This window comes from Dendrobates tinctorius, unplaced genomic scaffold (assembly GCF_039654945.1).
Source record: "Dendrobates tinctorius isolate UK_male_01 unplaced genomic scaffold, ASM3965494v1 ptg000154l, whole genome shotgun sequence".
In the NCBI taxonomy this organism is placed as follows: domain Eukaryota; kingdom Metazoa; phylum Chordata; class Amphibia; order Anura; family Dendrobatidae; genus Dendrobates; species Dendrobates tinctorius.
This window is the reverse complement of record NW_027361821.1, coordinates 20,482,887-20,504,403: the sequence shown is the minus strand read 5'-3', so window position 1 is coordinate 20,504,403 and position 21,517 is coordinate 20,482,887. Positions and strand designations below refer to the sequence as shown.

Below are 21,517 nucleotides of genomic sequence, written 5' to 3'. Positions count from 1 at the left end.
CCTCATTTTTGGTAGAAATGTAGACAAAATCCAACAAACTATATAGTAATGTAAAACAAGGTACAAGGTGTCTATAGGACAGGGGAGATTTTGAATTTCTGCAGACACTTGTGGACACTGGACACTTTTGGATTGTGTGAGGCCCACTGAATATCAGAGCGCTATGTCACAGGCTCGATGGCACAGGTGTGAAAAAAGTGACTACAGGATAAGGGAGATTTTGAATTTCTGCAGACACTAGTGGACACTGGACACTTTTGGATTGTGTGAGGCCCACTGAATATCAGAGCGCTATGTCACAGGCTCGATGGCACAAGTGTGAAAAAAGTGACTACAGGATAAGGGAGATTTTGAATTTCTGCAGACACTAGTGGACACTGGACACTTTTGGATTGTGTGAGGCCCACTGAATATCAGAGCGCTATGTCACAGGCTCGATGGCACAGGTGTGAAAAAAGTGACTACAGGATAAGGGAGATTTTGAATTTCTGCAGACACTAGTGGACACTGGACACTTTTGGATTGTGTGAGGCCCACTGAATATCAGAGCGCTATGTCACAGGCTCGATGGCACAGGTGTGAAAAATGTGACTACAGGTTAAGGGAGATTTTGAATTTCTGCAGACACTAGTGGACACTGGACACTTTTGGATTGTGTGAGGCCCACTGAATATGAGAGCGCTATGTCACAGGCTCAATGGCACAGGTGTGAAAAAAGTGACTACAGGATAAGGGAGATTTTGAATTTCTGCAGACACTAGTGGACACTGGACACTTTTGGATTGTGTGAGGCCCACTGAATATCAGAGCGCTATGTCACAGGCTCGATGGCACAGGTGTGAAAAAAGTGACTACAGGATAAGGGAGATTTTGAATTTCTGCAGACACTAGTGGACACTGGACACTTTTGGATTGTGTGAGGCCCACTGAATATCAGAGCGCTATGTCACAGGCTCGATGTCACAGGTGTGAAAAAAGTGACTACAGGATAAGGGAGATTTTGAATTTCTGCAGACACTAGTGGACACTGGACACTTTTGGATTGTGTGAGGCCCACTGAATATCAGAGCGCTATGTCACAGGCTCGATGGCACAGGTGTGAAAAAAGTGACTACAGGATAAGGGAGATTTTGAATTTCTGCGCACACTAGTGGACACTGGACACTTTTGGATTGTGTGAGGCCCACTGAATATCAGAGCGCTATGTCACAGGCTCGATGGCACAGGTGTGAAAAAAGTGACTACAGGATAAGGGAGATTTTGAATTTCTGCACACACTAGTGGACACTGGACACTTTTGGATTGTGTGAGGCCCACTGAATATCAGAGCGCTATGTCACAGGCTCGATGGCACAGGTGTGAAAAAATTGACTACAGGATAAGGGAGATTTTGAATTTCTGCAGACACTAGTGGACACTGGACACTTTTGGATTGTGTGAGGCCCACTGAATATCAAAGCGCTATGTCGCAGGCTCGATGGCACAGGTATGAACAAAGTGACTACAGGATAAGGGAGATTTTGAATTTCTGCAGACACTAGTGGACACTGGACACTTTTGGATTGTGTGAGGCCCACTGAATATCAGAGCGCTATGTCACAGGCTCGATGGCACAGGTGTGAAAAAAGTGACTACAGGATAAGGGAGATTTTGAATTTCTGAACACACTAGTGGACACTTTTGGATTGTGTGAGGCCCACTGAATATCAGAGCGCTATGTCACAGGCTCGATGGCAAAGGTGTGAAAATAGTGACTACAGGATAAGGGAGATTTTGAATTTCTGCAGACACTAGTGGACACTGGACACTTTTGGATTGTGTGAGGCCCACTGAATATCAGAGCGCTATGTCACAGGCTCGATGGCACAGGTGTGAAAAAAGTGACTACAGGATAAGGGAGATTTTGAATTTCTGCAGACACTAGTGGACACTGGACACTTTTGGATTGTGTGAGGCCCACTGAATATCAGAGAGCTATGTCACAGGCTCGATGGCACAGGTGTGAAAAAAGTGACTACAGGATAAGGGAGATTTTGAATTTCTGCAGACACTAGTGGACACTGGACACTTTTGGATTGTGTGAGGCCCACTGAATATCAGAGCGCTATGTCACAGGCTCGATGGCACAGGTGTGAAAAAAATGACTACAGGATAAGGGAGATTTTGAATTTCTGCAGACACTAGTGGACACTGGACACTTTTGGATTGTGTGAGGCCCACTGAATATCAGAGCGCTATGTCACAGGCTCGATGGCACAGGTGTGAAAAAAGTGACTACAGGATAAGGGAGATTTTGAATTTCTGCAGACACTAGTGGACACTGGACACTTTTGGATTGTGTGAGGCCCACTGAATATCAGAGCGCTATGTCACAGGCTCGATGGCACAGGTGTGAAAAAAGTGACTACAGGATAAGGGAGATTTTGAATTTCTGCAGACACTAGTGGACACTGGACACTTTTGGATTGTGTGAGGCCCACTGAATATCAGAGAGCTATGTCACAGGCTCGATGGCACAGGTGTGAAAAAAGTGACTACAGGATAAGGGAGATTTTGAATTTCTGCAGACACTAGTGGACACTGGACACTTTTGGATTGTGTGAGGCCCACTGAATATCAGAGCGCTATGTCACAGGCTCGATGGCACAAGTGTGAAAAAAGTGACTACAGGATAAGGGAGATTTTGAATTTCTGCACACACTAGTGGACACTGGACACTTTTGGATTGTGTGAGGCCCACTGAATATCAGAGCGCTATGTCACAGGCTCGATGGCACAGGTGTGAAAAAAATGACTACAGGATAAGGGAGATTTTGAATTTCTGCAGACACTAGTGGACACTGGACACTTTTGGATTGTGTGAGGCCCACTGAATATCAGAGCGCTATGTCACAGGCTCGATGGCACAGGTGTGAAAAAAGTGACTACAGGATAAGGGAGATTTTGAATTTCTGCAGACACTAGTGGACACTGGACACTTTTGGATTGTGTGAGGCCCACTGAATATCAGAGCGCTATGTCACAGGCTCGATGGCACAGGTGTGAAAAAAGTGACTACAGGATAAGGGAGATTTTGAATTTCTGCAGACACTAGTGGACACTGGACACTTTTGGATTGTGTGAGGCCCACTGAATATCAGAGAGCTATGTCACAGGCTCGATGGCACAGGTGTGAAAAAAGTGACTACAGGATAAGGGAGATTTTGAATTTCTGCAGACACTAGTGGACACTGGACACTTTTGGATTGTGTGAGGCCCACTGAATATCAGAGCGCTATGTCACAGGCTCGATGGCACAGGTGTGAAAAAAATGACTACAGGATAAGGGAGATTTTGAATTTCTGCAGACACTAGTGGACACTGGACACTTTTGGATTGTGTGAGGCCCACTGAATATCAGAGCGCTATGTCACAGGCTCGATGGCACAGGTGTGAAAAAAGTGACTACAGGATAAGGGAAATTTTGAATTTCTGCAGACACTAGTGGACACTGGACACTTTTGGATTGTGTGAGGCCCACTGAATATCAGAGCGCTATGTCACAGGCTCGATGGCACAAGTGTGAAAAAAGTGACTACAGGATAAGGGAGATTTTGAATTTCTGCACACACTAGTGGACACTGGACACTTTTGGATTGTGTGAGGCCCACTGACGCTGTATGATGTGAAAAAATGCACGCTCAGTACCTCAGCAGGACAAAAAAAAAAATTGGGATTGCTTTTAAAAAAGCAGTTTGCAGAGCAGTGGGTAAACAGCAATGCAGCTGTCAGGAAGCCTTAGAAGGCAGCCTAACAACCAACACCGCTGATCCACCACAATATAGCCTCCCCTTGCACTGCACACACAGTGACTGGTGTGTTGTACAGGCAAAATCGCTAGCAGCAGAAGCAGTTTTTTTTTCTTCTTCCCTGCCTAACGCTCTCCCTACAGAATCAGCAACCTCTCCCTATGCTAAGATCGGCAGAAGTAAGATGGCGGTCGGCGTGCACGCCCTTTTATAAGCCCTGTGACGCCCACCAAAGCAAGCCAATCACTTGCATGCCCTTCTGAAAGATGGTGGTGACCCCTGCCTATGTCATCACGTTGCCCACAGTGTCCGTGGATCCTGATTGGCTGAAAAAGAGCGCAAAACAAACTTTTGAAAAGCGACTTTGGCGCGTAAGTCGCCGACCTCGTGGCCGACCTCATCCTAGGGTCGGGTTTCGTTTCATGAAACCCGACTTTGCCAAAAGTCAGCGACTTTTGAAATTTTTCGACCCGTTTCGCTCAACTCTAGTCTTAACCATCATCTATCAGTTCACCAAGTTTGTATTGGCAGTCCCAGTGAAGGATTTAACTGCCCAGACTACACAGCGGTGGAGCAGGGAGAGGTAAGTATTGCAAATGCTGGGGCCCTGAGCAAGCAGGGGGGCCCACTCGTGGGCGGCGGTACTGGCACAGGGCCCCTCATAGTACGCTGGTGTGTCTGACGACGGGTGTGCACCCCCACCATCAGAGACACTTGATTGTACTATGAGGGGCCCTGTGCCAGTGCCGTCGCCCAAGAGTGGGCCCACCCACCTGTCCAGGGCAACGGCACTCGCACGGGTGTGTGCGCCAGGTGGTGACCCCGGCCCTGGGGGGAGGCAGCCCAGTAAGGGAGGTTGAAAAAATGGCATATGTTGATGTTGGACATTCAGCAGCTGAAAATGGAGGAATTGGAAAAGTCCGAGGAAGAGGAGGACAAAAGCGAGCCATTTTTCTGGCAACCTACGTGTCAGCAGGGGAAGGTGGGACAAAATCCTTTGAAACCCATGCATGGTTCATTTTAATGAAGGCTAGATCATCAACATTTTGGGTCGACAGACGGGTCCTCTTTTCTGTCAGGATTGATCCAGCAGCACTGAAGACTCTTTCAGATAGCAAACTAGCAGCAGGGCAAGCGAGCTCCTGTAAGGCATATTGTGCCAATTCAGGCCAGGTGTCCAGTTTACAGGCCCAATAGTCAAAGGGGAATGACCTGTGAGGGAGAACATCGATATGGGAGGAGAAGTAGTTTGTAACCATAGTTGACAACTGCTGTCTCCTGTCACTTTCAATCAATGCAATATTACCAGTTGTGTAAGCGGTACTTGAAAAATCAGTCCACAACATGGTCATGAAACCCCAACGCCACTTCGGATGTGTGCACCACGAACACCTCTTCCATGTTGCCCCTACAGCTCGTGGGAGAACCATCATCGCCGCTGTGTGCTGGGAATGCCTCAAACAAACGGTTTACCAGAGTTGCTTGTTTGTTAGCCAATATTAGCTCTAGGTTCTCCTGTAGCATGATGTTTTGGAATTTGCCTTTATAGCATGGATCCAGGATGCTGGCCAACCAGTAGTCGTCATTGTTCATCATTTTGGCAATGCGGGGGTCCCTTTCTAGGATCTGCAAGGCATAATCACACATGTGGGCCAATGTTCCAGGTGTCAATGATGCACTGCGAGTGCTGGTTGGAGGAGCACTTTCTGGCAAATCAACATCCCTCCAGTCACGCACAAACCCTGTACCTGACCTTGCCACGCCAACATTTTCTCTTGCCCCCTGAGAAGCATCCTCCTCCCCTAAATAATCATCCCCATCATCCTCCTCCTCTTCTTCCTCCACCTCGTCCAGGAGAGTTCCCTGAGCAGACAATGGCTGACTATCATGAAGGCTTCCCTCCTCCTCTTCCTCCTCGGCTGCAGACGCCTGCTCCTTAATGTGCGTCAAAGTTTGCATGAGCAGATGCATATGTGGGATGCTCATGCTTATGATGGCGTCGTCTGCGCTTACCAGCCGTGTGCATTCCTCAAAACACTGAAGGACTTTACAGAGGTCTTTCAGCTTCGACCACTGCACACCAGACAATTCCATGTCTGCCCCCAAACTGCCTGCCCGTGTATCCTCCCACAAATGCAATACAGCCTGCCTCTGTTCCCACAGCCTCTGAACCATGTGCAGGGTGGAGTTCCACCTTGTTGCAACGTCGATAATTAGGCAGTGCTTGGGAAGGTGGAGCAATCGCTGCAGCTTCTGCATACGACTGGAGTGTACGGGCGATTGGCGGATGTGTGAGCACAGTCTTCGCACCTTATGGAGCAGGGCTGTTAACTCCGGATAATTATTGAGGAAGCACTGCATCACCAGGTTCAAGGTATGAGCCAGGCAAGGTATGTGTCTGAGTTTTGAAAGGGCTATGGTTGCCACAAAATTCCGGCCGTTATCACTAGCTACCTTGCCTGTCTCAAGATGTAGACTGCCCAGCCATGACTCAGTTTGTCGCTGCAAGTAGTCGGCCAGTACCTCCGTGGTGTGTCTGTTGTTGCCCAAACACATCATCTTCAACACAGCCTGCTGACGCTTACCTCTAGCTGTTCGATAGTGGGACACCTCATGTGCAACACTGGCAGCTGCGGATGGAGTGCTCGTGCGACTGCACTCTGTGGATGAGCTTTCGCTTCTGGAGGAGGAGGAGGAGGAGGAAGGTCGAATGCCTACAGCCAACTGTTTCCTATACCGTGGGCTAGGCAGCACTGACCCACCGCCGCTTTTCCCTGTGGACCCTGCATCCACCACATTAACCCAGTGCGCAGTGATGGACAGATAACATCCCTGGCCATGCCCACTGGACCATGCATCTGTTGTGAGGTGCACCTTTCCATTCACTGATTGCTTGAGTGCATGGACAATGCGGTCTTTCACATGCAGGTGGAGGGCTGAGATGGCTTTTCGAGAAAAGAAGTGCCAACTGGGTAGGTCATAGCGTGGTACTGCGTAAGCCATGAGCTCGCGGAAAGCTTCGCTTTCAACCAACCAGTAGGGCATCATCTCTAACGAGATTAGTTTGGCAATGTGGGCATTCAAACACTGTGTACGCGAATGAGAGGATGAGTACTTTTTTGTCCTACTGAGAGTCTCTGGTAGGGTGAGCTGGACTTGAGAGCTGCATATGGTGGAACTAGCGGTGGACATGGCAGACTGAGAGAGGGATGGTGATGGTGTTGGTGGTCTTGCTGATGGCCTAGATTCAGTCTTTCATAGCAATAACATTGTGATTCCCCGACTGCTTTGGCCTTGCGACGACACCTCAACATTTGCTGCTGGTGGTGTGCTAACTGGTGGGCTTACAGTGGGGGAAGCGATGTAGCGTTGATGACTGCCTTCATTCGGAGCAGGTGCACATGTGGTACGTGAGGTTTGGTAGTCCATCCACGCTTGCAAGTGCATGGTGGTTAAATATCTAAGCATGCAACTGATATTCAAATTTCTCAGATTTTTCCCTCGGGTAAAGGTCTTTGCGCACTTCTTACAGATAACCTTTGCCTGATCATTAGAATTTTGTTCAAAAAGTGCCACACTCTTCCTACTATGGAAGACATTTTGAGGCCTTGCACGCAGTGCTAATTTGACTGTCTGGCCAAGCTGTCCTGCAACTTTTTGGGTTTTTGTAAACCGTTTTTGGACTGCTACGGGCCTGCCAGATAACAGCTGTTGCGATGTCGATGCTTGCTGCGGATCCTCCTCCTCCTATTCTGAGCTATTGGCAGCAGCACCCTCTTCCCCCAATGGATGCTAATCTGGGTCAACAACTGGGTCATCCATCACCTCCTCTTCAATTTCATGTGCACCTTCCTCTGTGTCACCGTGTAAGGTGGTATAGTAGGCTGGAAGGGGCACCTGAGTTTCATCAGGGTCAGATTCTGGCTCGGTACACTGCGAGGACAATGTAGTGCTCTGAGTGAATGTACCAGCAGAAAAATCTAGCAGTGGCTGTGCATCAGTGCACTCCATGTCCGATTCATCTTGGACTGGGGAATTCATGATTTGACTTGATAACCCAGGCATGGTATGTGAAAGAGCTCCATGGAGTAATCTGTAGTGTGGCCTGCCGCATCCTTCACTTTTGGTAGGGGTGAAGGACACAAGGAAAGGTGTTATTCCTGACCAGGAGCCTCCACTGACGACTCAGTGCTTTTATTTTTTGAAACTTCAGAAGAGGAAGCGATAGAGCTGGAGGCTGTGTCAGCAATGTAAGTCAAAACTTGTTCCTGAAGCTCCGGCTTTAAAAGCGGTTTACCTACTCCCAGAAAAGGGAGCCTTCGAGGCCTTGTGGAGCCAGACAATGACGCAGACTCAACACCTCCTGCCTTAGGTGCTATTGTGCTTTTGCCACTACCAGCAGATGCACCACCACCCCCACCACCATCAGTACCAGCTGGCAACCCCCACCCACTTCCACGGCCTCTTCCACCATACTTCCTCATTTTTGGAAAAATGTACCCAAAATACCACCAGCTATATGGTACTGTAAAACAAGGTACAAGGAGTATATAGTATTGTGGAGAATTTGAATCTCCCTAGAGATTTTAGGAGGCTGAACTATTATCTCAGGCCCACTATAGATTACACCTCAATTTAACAGGCTGAAATTGGCTGGTGTATGACAAAGTACAAGGTGTGTATATAGTATTGTGGAGAATTGGAAGCTCCATAGAGATTTTAGGAGGCTGAACTATTATCTCAGGCCCACTATAGATTACACCTCAATTTAACAGGCTGAAATTGGCTGGTGTATGACAAAGTACAAGGTGTGTATATAGTATTGGGGAGAATTGGAAGCTCCCTAGAGATTTTAGGAGGCTGAACTATTATCTCAGGCCCACTATAGATTACACCTCAATTTAACAGGCTGAAATTGCCTGATGTATGGAAAAGTACAAGGTGTGTATATAGTATTGGGGAGAATTGGAAGCTCCCTAGAGATTTTAGGAGGCTGACAATGATGCTCTCAGTCCAAGTATGGCAGCAGGCATCCTAATAAGCAGGCCTGCTGCACACAAAAGTGTGGAAAAATGAACGTTTGGTAACTGTGCAGAAAAGAGGAAGAAAATTATTTTTGCTTTTAAAAAAGCAGTTTGCACAGCAGTGTGCAAACAGCAATGCAGCTATCAGGGAGCCTTATAAGGCAGCCTAATAACCAACAGAGCTGAAGCACAAAAAATATAGCCTCTCCTGTCACTGCACACAAACTGTTGTGTTGTACAGTGGAAATCGCTAACAGCAGAAGCAGTTTTTTTGTTCTTCTCTGCCTAACGCTCTCCCTTATTCAGAATCAGCAGCTGCAACCTCTCCCTAATGCTAATATCGGCAGAAGTAAGATTGCGGTCGGTGTGCATGCCCTTTTATAGCCCCTGTGACGCCACACAAAGCAAGCCAATCACTTGCATGCCCTTCTCAAAGATGGTGGTGACCGATGCCCATGTCATCGCGTTGACCACAGTGTGCGTCCTCCATCATTGGCTGAAAAAGGGCACTGGAAACATCATTTGAAACGAGACTATGGCGCTCTGGTCGCAGACCTCTTGGCCGACCTCGCGCTGTGGTCAGGTTTCGTTTCATGAAACCCAACTTCAGCGAAAGTCGGCGACTTATGAATTTGACCGACCCGTTTCGCTCAACTCTACTGCTAACACATCCTAATCAGTGAAATGTAAATTAGCTGAAAACTTTCTTCATTTGCCCCCAGGAGACATTTCACTAAATATTAAATATTGATAATTATCAGACATGTAATAAAATACCTTTTGGAATTCAGGCGCGTAGGTAAAAGAGGACATATCTGCTTCTAAACGATTAATCCACTAAAAGAGTATATAGCAGCTTATAAATGGTTGATGTGACTCTCTTACTACATAGTATACATAGTGTAGAATCAGGATCAGCTAAACCATGCCGAGAAGATTATTTAGATTACTTCCTGCTGCTTCTATCTTCCTCCTCATGTTGCTTCATACTAAACAATAATCTATCTTAAATTCTGTCTTTCATAACTTCATCCAGCATGAAATAAAACATTAGCTTAAATCTTGCCTGTGTATTTATAGTTGATACCAGAAGTTTACATACACTATGTAAAAAGACACATCTGTATGTTTTCTCAATATCTGACATAAAATCAGAATAAACCTTTCCCATTTTAAGTCAACTAGGATTACCATAATTATTAATATTTGCCAAATGCCAGAATAATGAGAGAGAAAATTTTTAAGGTATTTTATTTCTTACTGCAAAGTCAAAAGTTGACATACACTAAGATTACTATTCCTTTAAACAATTCGGGACTGCCCATATGATGATGTCATGTGTTTGGAAGCTACGGATATGTTTTTTGGCAACATGTGAGTTTATTAGAGAAACACCTGTGGATGTATTTTAATGCACACCTGAAACACACTGCTTCTTTGTGTAGCATCATGGGAAAGTCTAAAGAAATCAGCCAAGATATTTGGAAGAGAATTGTGGACTTGCACAAGTCTGGTTCATCCTTGGGTACAATTTCAAGAAAACTGAAGGTGTCTAGTTTATCTGTACAAACGATTAATATGCAAGTAAAACAAGATGGGAATGTCCAGCCATCATACCGCTCAGGAAGGAGATGGATTCTGTGTCCCAGAGATGAATGTGATTTGGTCTGACATGTGTATATCAACCCAAGGACAAAAGCAAAAGACCTTGTGAAGATGATTGCAGAAGCTGGTAAGATTGTGTCAATATCCACAGTGCTGTATCAACATGGGCTGAAAGGCCACTCTGCCAGGAAGACGCTATTACTCCAAAAGAAACATTAAAAGCCAGATTAATGTTTGCAAATGCACACAGGAACAAAGACCTTCATTTTTGGAGACATGTCCTGTAGTCTGATTAAATTAAAATTGAACTTTGTGATTTGGAGGAAAAGGGGAGAAGCTTGCAGACCGAAGAACACCATCCCAACTGTGAAAACACGGGGGAGACAGTATCATGTTGTGATGTTTTGCTGAAAGAGGGACTGGTGCACTTTCCAAAATAGATGGCATCAAAGATGGAAAAGATGATTATGTGGCAATACTGAAGCAACATCTCAAGACATCAGCAAGGAAGTTAAAACTTGAGCAGAATTGGGTCTTCCAAATGGACAATGACCTGAAGCATACTGCCAAAATGGTAACAAAGTGGTTTAAGGATAACAAAGTCAATGTTTTAAAGTGGCCATCATAAAGCCCTGATCTCAATCCTATTGAAAATTTATGGACAAAGCTGAAAAGGCCGGTGCGAAAAAGACGACCTACAAACTTAGATCAGTTACACCAGTTTTGTCAGGAGGAATGGGCCCAAATTCCAACCAACTATTGCGAGAAGTTTGTGGTAGAATATGCCAAGCGTTTGACCCAAGTCATTCAGTTTAAGAGCAGTGGTACCAAATACTAATGAAATGTATGTAAACTTTTGACTTTGCAGTAAGTAATAAAAATACATTGAAACATTCTCTCTCTCTCTCTCTCTCTCTCTCATTATTCTAGCATTTGGCAAATAATAATTATGGTAATCCTAAATGACCTAAAATGGGAAAGGTTTATTCCGATTTCATGTTAGACATTGAGAAAAACATGCATATGTGTCTTTTTATATAGTGTAATGTGAACTTATGGTTTCAACTGTACATGCTGCACATTTTCAGGGTTCCCCCTCTCACAGTGGTAACTTTCAGCTCAGATGTACGAAAGTGACACACAGCTGCCAAAATGAGAAACTGACGCAGTGAAGGGCTGAACTCCAGCTCACTCTAGTCTCTCTCCTTCATAAGGAGCTTTTATTACTAAATTAAAGAGGAAGTGTTTAACTTGTATACACTGCTCAACATTGAAAATGCAACTTCAAGAAGAAAAACTCGGTGTTATGAAAAAGATACAATTAGTTGACATGTTAATGATATGCAAACTATGAAAAAATGGAAACAACATTTTTAAAACATCTTGATTTATCCAGTATCAACTTTGAGTGCCTTGTACAGAAACACATGTGGTTACACGTCTTGGGATGTTATCAATGAGGATATTCAAGGTTGTCTGAAGAATGATATGCCATGGTGAATGCACTTGAGCAAATCATCAAGATCTGCTGCTAGCAGCTCCTTTTGCAATTATTGATCAATGATGTCCCAGATGGAAGACAAGTCTGGAGATGTCACAGGCCATGGTAGCACTTTTAAGCCAAGTAGGCCGCAGTGACCGGTTATGCTCATTGACCATGCATAACTGTCTCCTGCTTCTTAACTTTGTAGGACATTGTCAATAAAATTTGAGATGATTACTAAATGATTCATGTGGCACTGTAAAGCCATGCAGTTTTTCTATGTGTGACACATTGTTGGCTGAAGACCAGTATTTGACCACTTTCCGCCCTCTATCTTAACTACTCTTAGGTCACATTCTTTGCCTACTCCATTAGTTTAGTCCTTGGATTAAGTGAATTGATTGCATGTAAGGCACATACGAGAGGAAGATAGATCTGCTTAAGAGGCTCTGTGTGTAAAACATGATAGAGAAAATGTGCAGTGCAGTAATACAAAAAGAATAATTGCAAAGATTGACAGTTCTTGATTCATAAACAAATAGAAAAAAATGAACAAATCACCCTGACAAGATATATAAAACCCTGGAGAAATATGGTCTGTTTGCTGTAGAGCATTAGCTGTAAACCAGTTCTAGCCAGGGCAGTTTCTAGGGAATTTTGCCAACAGGGTGAACATCGAAAAAGCGCCCCCCCCCCCGAACATTAACATGCTGAATACTTTAGATAAACTTAGATAAACGTGTCCTCATGTCACTGTTATTAGCGGCAGCAGGTGTAGGTTGATAGGAGTAATAGTCCCAAAAGCCTCCACGTGCTGTCATTGTTCTCACCTTAATATAATGCTCATCATTCTCCCCTGCTCATGCCGATCGCCGGCAGAGCAGGGGAGAATGATGAGAGCTGTCTTCAGCACCCGCTGCCGGAAAACAGTGCTTACTGTAGCGCTTCTTCCCCGGCGGCCTCCTGTGTTGTACTGATGTGGCACATGGGCGGCACACGGTTGCCACTCGTGTGCCGCAAGTATTACACACTCAGTCACGGATATCTCTGGTACCGGTTTTTCCGGTACCAGAAATATCAGGACGTGTGAAACCGGCCTCACACACAGTGACTCACAGACCCTGCGCTATCAATCTGCAAATTGCAAAGATTGCAGTGTGTGAACAATGTATGTAAGACATCCATCTCTATTCTAGGAAACAATGGTTTTCATTTGGGATGATAACGTATGAGAATAACGAGAGTGGCTCCTGTCCTCACCAAACATCTGTGAGCCGGTAATGGTCTATCATCATCTATAGGAGCCAGCGCAGACTTCTGTGTGCAGCCTCCGACCCTCTCCTGTGCCATTACATCACTCACCCCCCACCAACCAGGACATGACAAGTAACATCAGCGAAGCCTCCCAAAATCACTGGGGCAGACACTGGGGTATATACACATCACTGGGGCAGACACTGGGGTATATACACATCACTGGGGCAGACACTGGGGTATATACACATCACTGGGGCAGACACTGGGGTATTTACATCACTGAGGCAGACACTTGGGTATACACACATATTCCTGAGCATGCTCGGGTGTCCTTCGAGTATTTTGGCGTGCTCGGAGATTTAGATTTCGTCGCGGCAGCTGCATGATTTGTGACTGCTAGACAACCTGAATACATGTGAGGAATGCATGTTTATTAGGGAATTCTCACATGTATTTAGCCTGTCTAGAAGCCGCAAATCATGCAGCTGAGGCAAAAAAACTAAATCTCTGAGCACGCCCAAATACTCGGAGACCACCGGAGCATGCTCGGGAAAACCTGAGCAAGAGTATACTCACTCATCACTAATTATCATGGCTGAAGGACTGTAGAACATCACTCCTCCAATTAAATAAGATGTGAACCCTTTATTGTGAGGATTAGGGGGAGACCAAGTGGGTGAATCAACTCTACAAGTCCTTTGTTATAGTGTTAAAACTCCTTTAATAAAATTTTCACTGCAAAAAATAATCTCTAGCAGTATAAGGTGTTAGGTTTTATTTCAGTTGATCTACAGTGTTGGATTATGACATTAAGTGAAATGCAAAAAGACATTTCAGCTACCGATTTGTATTCTCCTTTAAAGGGAACCTGCCAGCATGATTTTGCAATGTAAAGACATGGTTGTAATGACGCTGTAATACTGATTAATTTGTTACTTTCGATGAAGAAATCTTTTTTTTTTGTTCTACTTTAATCAGCAGTTGAAGTTATCTTCTAATTAGATTTCGGTGCACAGGGTCGGGACTGTGCACTGGGTCTTCTCCTCATGCCTCTAATGATTGAATAATAAGTCACTGATATTACACTGAGCAGCCTCCTGTTCAAAATCTGCCGCCTGCGCTGTCATGGCCATGAGCGGCGTGTGCGCAAATTGATTTCCCAGCTTGTCTACAATAAATTGGTGCCATAGGCGACACATGCACAGATTGACATTTTGGCTCAATGACTTGACATTTAAAAACGACTGCGCATGCGCCACTAATGGCGCCAATTTTTTTTATATACCTCCAGGAAATCAATCTGTGCACATGCTGCCCACGGCAATGATGCCACCAAAACCTGATTTCAAACAGGAGGCAGGTAATTAAAAAATCACTGACCTGTCCTTCAAACACCAGAGCAGGTCAGAGGGGCCGAGGCAGGAAGAGAAGACCCAGTTTACAGTCTAGCCCCTGTTCACCTATATCTCATTGGAAGAAAACTTCAATTGCTTATTAAAGGAGAACAAAAGGGAACAAAATTCTTCTTCTAAGGTATCAAATTGATCTGTATAAAGGCCATGTCTTTACACTGCAAAATCGTGCTGATAGATTCTCTATAAGTCAGTGAGTGGAAAACTGAACAACCCTTAATGTTTACAACAATGTAATATTTGGTATTTTGGGTGCAGGAGATGTTGTAATTTATAATCGTGCATATTTATTTTAAAAAGTAATTTATATGCAGGCATGTCAGTTCCAGTTATTCTTGCGGATGCTAATAAATTGTTATTTAACCATTTGAAGCATCCAGAATGATGCTGTCAGTGGTTAAGCACCAAACAGAGAAGAGAGAGCCGGTTAAAACCATGTTTAGAAAAAGCAGCTACATACTGTTAATGCACCCACCAGTTCTGATCATATATTTGATTTATCTTCAGAGAGGGAAAGAACGTAAGCAGTTAATATGTTCATGCATCACCACTTTGGAAACTATTTTCTAGATGTGACTAATAATTTTTTATAGGTGACATTTTTATTAGGATTTAATAGCAAGACAGACCTAAAAATGTCCTGTAGTTTGCTATGTCATACTAACCTAACCTATAGACCTAGGTGCAGGCACTTTCTTATTTTTTCAGGTACCCAAGAGCAGAAACTTGTACACTCACTCATCCAGACAACCATGAACTGCTCACCTACCTACATGTCATGAGACACCTATGCCCAGAAGCTTAAAAAGTCATTCAACCAAAACACACTGCCAGAAAATCACCAGCTTGTACAGAAATTATCAGGTATTATGAAAATAAAGGTGCTTCTGCTTTCCTTTTCCACAGGAGATGGGATGTTGTCCTGGGAGCACCATGAAACAGAGACATTACGACAGCCAGCTAATAGAGAAGCAGTAAGTATGAAGTGATGCATCATTCTATGTTGATATGTAGAAGACGTATTCAAATGAACTTGTCAGGTCCCCCATGACCCTAGAACCACCATCATTTGTGTCTGCATATATAAATACCAGTTCCTGTATTACATTACACACACAAACTCATCTTTAGAAAAAGTACTGTATTTTTCGGATTATAAAACGCTCCGGAATATATGCACCCCAAATTTTAGGAGAAAAATAGGAAAAAAAATTTTGCATTGCGGGCACATAATGTGTGGCTCATGGTTGTCTATTTGCTTGGTGCATTACCACCATGTCTAGGAAATGGCTATGAAGACCAGGTCTCAAGATAGTGACTGTTCTTAGTAGCTCTGCACAGAAGAGTAAATCTGGTTGAGCAATACCATTCTGGAAATGGGAAACTGAATAATAGATGATACTGCCATTAGAGGAGTGCTTACAGCTGGATGAGATAGTGTGAAGGGAGTATTTCATGCAAAAATACCAAATAGGGGTAAAGTTGGAACTCATAAATGTAGGTATACTGCCAATAAGAAGGGATCAAGCGCTAACAGGATACTTCAGCAACCCAGGCCAACAGCAGCACTGTGCTTACAAGCTCTTTTGGAAAGATCTTCTAAACACTGCACATAGTTGACTACTACCTCTAGACTGCAACCTATGCAGTGAGCCAGTGACAATAAAATAAAATATAAAAAAAAATTGTTTTTAAGAATGGAGAGGATTTGTAATAATAGGTAAATGCAAAGGACCAGAGATTACATGTGGGAAAGTATCAGAGAATAGTTTGGAGATGTATGGAGGAGAGAGATTATTGACAGCCATGTAACTCATTGTTAGTAATTTAAACTGAATTAGATGGGAAATTGGAAGGCAGTGAAGGGATTGGCACAGGGTGAAGGTGGAGGAATAAAGAGGGGAGAGGAGAATTAATTCGGCAGCAGCGTTAATGACGGACCAGAGAAGGAGAGGGAGAGTGTTATTTGGGAGGCCACACATAAGGATATTGCAGGAGGTGGTAAGGGCTTGGATGTGCATTATGAAGGACAGAGCAGAGTTTAGGGTTTCACTGATGTGCAAATTGCCTCTTCAGAGAGAAAGAGGACTTGAACTCTATAGCGCCACCTGTTGGTAGTAGCGATCCTGCAAGTCACAATCAACCCTTTAACGAGTCTTGAAATATGACTTAGGATAAAAGCCAAATCAGAATCTCAATTTGCAGACACGGTGTTTCGAGCTATTGGCCCTCGTGATTCCAAAGTATGAGAACTGATTTGGCTAGGTGAGAGGCTCTGAACTGAGGTCTAAGGGGTAAGGTTTCTCCTTGTGGAGAGTGACACTGAGGCAGCGGACTGGTAATACAGGGGAACGTGTAATGTCATTATTATGATAGATTGATCAGATAGGGGAGTTGAGTGAGATGGGGAAAGATGGTGAATTTGGTTTTGTCTACACTGAGTTTTAGAAAAAACTTTAAACACTTTGGGTACACGGGAACAACTTTTTTAATGTGAATGAGTTTAAGATGCACAGTTTTTTTATATAAAATGTCTTTTTGTGCTTAAATTCATATAGCGCCATTCTTATCAGCGTTCTTATGACCATTCATCTGGCTCAAGCGCTTTGAGACAGGCAATGAATGCCCAAAAACACCCTAGTACAAGAAGTAACCGTGGAGTTGTCGCTGACCCTCAACAAGCTTCAGGAACTATTGTACAGATAGTATTAAACAACAACCACAAGCATGGCAAAGGTATGCAACCAAATAATGTGGGATAACGTGACTTTTTAATAGCTACATTTTAAATTATGTCTTATAAGTTATGAGAAACAATAAATATTTACTGTCACGGGGCAGTAGTGGGAAAACAGGGGACGAGGAACCTGGGCCCCTGAACAGCCCCTCAGGCTAAGGGGGTGCCCTGACTTTCCTTAACTTGGGGGTACACTTGATGGTAGTGAGGCCGAAGTCACTGACCTGTCCCTATCTCCTGTTTAGCCCTGAGTTAAACCCCCAACCCCCTCCCCAGTAGGTGAGACAGGGAAAAAAGTGAACTGCACCAAAAAACAAAGGTAAGATAAGCCAGACACCTCAGGGTTAAATCAACTAAAAAACAAAACTTAGCTTTATCTGCTGCAATGCACCAAGCAGCAGAGTAAGGCACCAGATTAGCATTCAGCAGAAGCACCACTGCTCTCAGCCAGCTCCTGTCTTGACCACGGTTGGGGTATCCAAAATGAAGTGTATCACCAATACCAGCTGATGCCTCAGGTGACCTATTATAGGAAAGTGGGAGTGGTCACCAGACTCAGACTAACCTAACATGTAGTAGCACCAGCGGCCACCAGGGGGAAAAACTAATATTAACCCCCAATGACCTGAAAGGAAAAAAGTTTTTATAAGAGAATCCAGAATCTGACACAGATCCAAAAATAGATTGTGACATTTACTGTGTGAATGCAAATGTATTTTATGCACATTATTTGTAAGAAATAATGTAAAAATTGTATGAACTAAAGATGTCAGCATGTTTTAAAGATCTTGTATGAAAATTTCCATTGACACAGAGATAAAAAGAAAAGGTGGAAGTAAAATAGATAAAAAAAAAAAGTGCAGATATTAATTATGTATAAACCCAGTATTTTTGTTGGTCCTGGAAATGATGAAATCTTTTCTGTTAAATACGTTTGTTTAAATCATTTAAGTAGAGCTTCAGAAAAAAAGCTAAATATACAATATATAAAGAAACACAAAATGATTATTTTTCAAACTTACAAACTGTTATATATACAGTAAAAGACAGTTATAAGAGGTGGCATAATACTATAAAAGGTGTAATTTTGGCCAAAACTAGCAAATGATTTCAGTAGCAGAATTTATAACATAATGAAGGACTGTCAATGCCAACCTGTTTGTTGGTGTCAGAATAGGAAGTTACAGTAATCTATATTTCAGTAAGACAGGTGGTGGAGCGAGGGTTTCTGCAAAAGCAGAGTTATGTAGTATTTGTAAAATTCGTGTTTGGAGAGAATTGCAATATTCCATAATATTTTAGATGGACCTTTTCAAATGAGAAGGCTACTTCAGGTATGATTTTAGATTGTGATGGAGGAAAATATTTTGGTTTGTTTGTCTTAAAAGGGTTGTCTAGGACATTATGCCTTTATGTTTGGTATCTTTGTAATTTATCTTTTAATTAGATCACACATCCGTTATATTACTGTATATTCATTACAGGTACTTCTTGCCTGATCAAGTGCGGTATATCATGCAAGTAAGTTTTGCTTGCTTTGGACATTCCCCAAATGCTGCAAAGTGACAATGTTTTCCAAAATTGAAGTATTAATAGTTAATTTTTATAAATTAATAAAGTACAAAGTGAATTAACTAAGGAAAAATCTAAATCAAATCAATATTTGGGTCCATCACATTTTGCCTTCTAAAGAGCATTAGCGGGTAAATTGTTCCAAGCATCTTGGAGGACTAACCACAGATCTTCTGTGTATGAGGCATGGGTAACTCCTTCAATCTCTTCATGTAATCCAAGACAGACTGGATGATGTTGCGATGAGGGCTCTGTAGGTGCCATAACAATATTTCCAGGACTCCTTGCTCTTCTTTGCACTGAAGATAATTTTTAATAATATTAGTTGTATGTTTGGGGAGGCTGCTGTACAATACATTTGGAGCAGTCACCCTGATGGTATTGCAAGTATCTCTTTAAATTTCTCAGCATTGATGGTATCATTAATCTTGATCAAATCGCCAACTCTATTTGCAGAAACACAGCTTTCCAGCCCTGTGGTGACTGATTTTGACTCATCAGTCCAGAGCACCTACTTTCATTTTTCCGCATCCCAATTCCTATGTATTGTGTGTAGTTTTTGGGAGCAATTCTTTCATGAAGTCAATTTCTGGCCAGATTTCTCCAAACATTAGATGGGTGTGGCTGGGTCCCACTGGTTGCAGCCAGTGCAGAGCTGATGGCACTGCTGGACATCTCCCAGTTTCAAAGGGACATAAGCATGAGGTCTTTCATCTGTTGCACTAAATTTCCTTGGCTGACTACTGCATCTGCAGTCTTCAATATTGTCCATTTCTTAATGTCCTCAATTCTGAGAAATACAGGCAAAAACTTATCCACCAGACAACACCAGCAGAAAGCTGTCTTATTGGCTCAAAATTTATTCTGCAGGATAATGACCGCAAAACATACAGCCAGTATTATTAAATAACATCTTCAGCAAATAAAAGAACAAGGAGTCCTAATAGTGATAATTTGACCCCCATAGAACCCTGATCTCAAGGTAATTCTCCCGGATGTTTGCGACAACATGCTTGCAGAGTTCCTTCAAGCACCATGTACAAGGGTAGGGCGGTCATGTCAATTATTGATGTCAGGCTGCTGCAATGTAGATATGTGCTGGCTCCACTAGATGGCAGTAGAGAGGACGCAGACCTGCACCCAAACAGAGCAAGATTGCAATGCAGCAGCCAAGCTACCACAGGTGACAGCAGATTAGTCGAACAGCAGGCCGAATAAAGCAACACACTGTAGCGTAGCACAAAGTGGAATAAACAAACTCAGGGTCAGAGGCAAGCCGAGAATGTCAGTAGCGGTCAGGAGCGGATAAGACAAACAACAGAAGCAGGTCAGAATACAAGCCAAGTCAGAACCGGGAGGTCAATACACTAAAGGGGAACACTGAGTCAAAACGGGAAAAGGGGAAAACAGAGACACGGGTTCAGACAGCAAATGCAGGAGGACAAATCAGAGCAATCAGAGTCAGCTACAGCAGTCTTAGGCAAAACTATAACCGACATATCCTGCAGGAAGAAGCAGCAATAAATAGCAAACCTGAACCCAGACTGAGGCTGAGAAAGGTTAACCCCTTCATGACCAGACCGGGAAAAAGGGAAAACAGGACTCCAACCCCGATCTAGATCATGACAGTACCCTCCTCTCAAGGGGGGGGCACTGGACCCCCAGGTTTCCCAGGATACCGTGCAGGTAACGCCCGAACCAATCGATCAGCATGAAATGATCGTGCTGGGACCTAGGATTGATCCTCAGGACCATAGCCCCACTAATGGACCAAATACTGCAGGGAACAGTGGACCATGCACAAATCCACAATCCATTCCACCTCATACTCCATCTGCTCATCCACAGAAACCAAAGGCAGAGGGGATGGAGACCCAGCAGAGGAAGGTACAAATGACTTCAGGTGAGACTTATGGAACACATTGGGGATCCACAGCGACAGAGGTAAACGAAGGCGAAAAGCAATTAGATTGACAACCTCAATAACCTCGTAAGGAGTCAGGACCTATAAACCTGGTACCCAGCTTAGTGGAAGGAGCTTTCAGCCGAATATTCTTGGTAGACAACCATACCTTATCTCCCACCAGGAACATGGGTCCCATGGGTCCTGTACATCATCGCTTATCAACAAACTGTTTGTTTGCTCTGAGCTTCCCCAATGTTCCTATGGACCTCCCTCTATACCTCCCTCAGCCGCTGAATGACCGAATCAGCCCCAGGACACCCCTATTCCAACCTGAGATGGGGATGAAAGTCAATTACAAAACAACAGAGAGGTACCCGTGGACTGATAAATATGATTATTAAAGGCTAACTCAGCCACTGGTAACAAAGAACACCAATCTTCCTGCTGGGACATGGCAAGACACCGCAAAATTTGTTCAAGAGACTGATTGGTCCTCTCTGACCATTTGGTTTCGGGATGATAGGCCGAGGGGAAAACCAAAGTAATACCTAACCTACAAAGAGTTTCAGCATTAAGCAGTCCCACCAAAGGTACAAAATTCACCTGTTTACTGAATCTGTCCACCACCACCCAGATCACAGTTTTGCTATTGGAAGGAGGGAGATCAGTGATAAAGTCCATGGACAAATGAGTCCAAGGTCTATCCGGAACTGGCAATAGCACCAATTCCCCA

At 43.8% G+C, this 21,517-nt stretch overlaps 1 protein-coding gene across 1 annotated transcript in view; it reads left to right on the top strand.

Moving 5' to 3' along the window:
• The window catches only part of CHRDL1 (chordin like 1), a 195,430-nt gene that overhangs the window by 148,905 nt on the left and 25,008 nt on the right, over nucleotides 1-21,517 (top strand). The window contains exons 5-6 of the mRNA XM_073547654.1: nucleotides 15,476-15,543; nucleotides 17,128-17,305. Coding sequence (XP_073403755.1) covers nucleotides 15,476-15,543; nucleotides 17,128-17,305 — 246 coding nt within the window. The remainder of the gene's footprint in view (nucleotides 1-15,475; nucleotides 15,544-17,127; nucleotides 17,306-21,517) is intronic.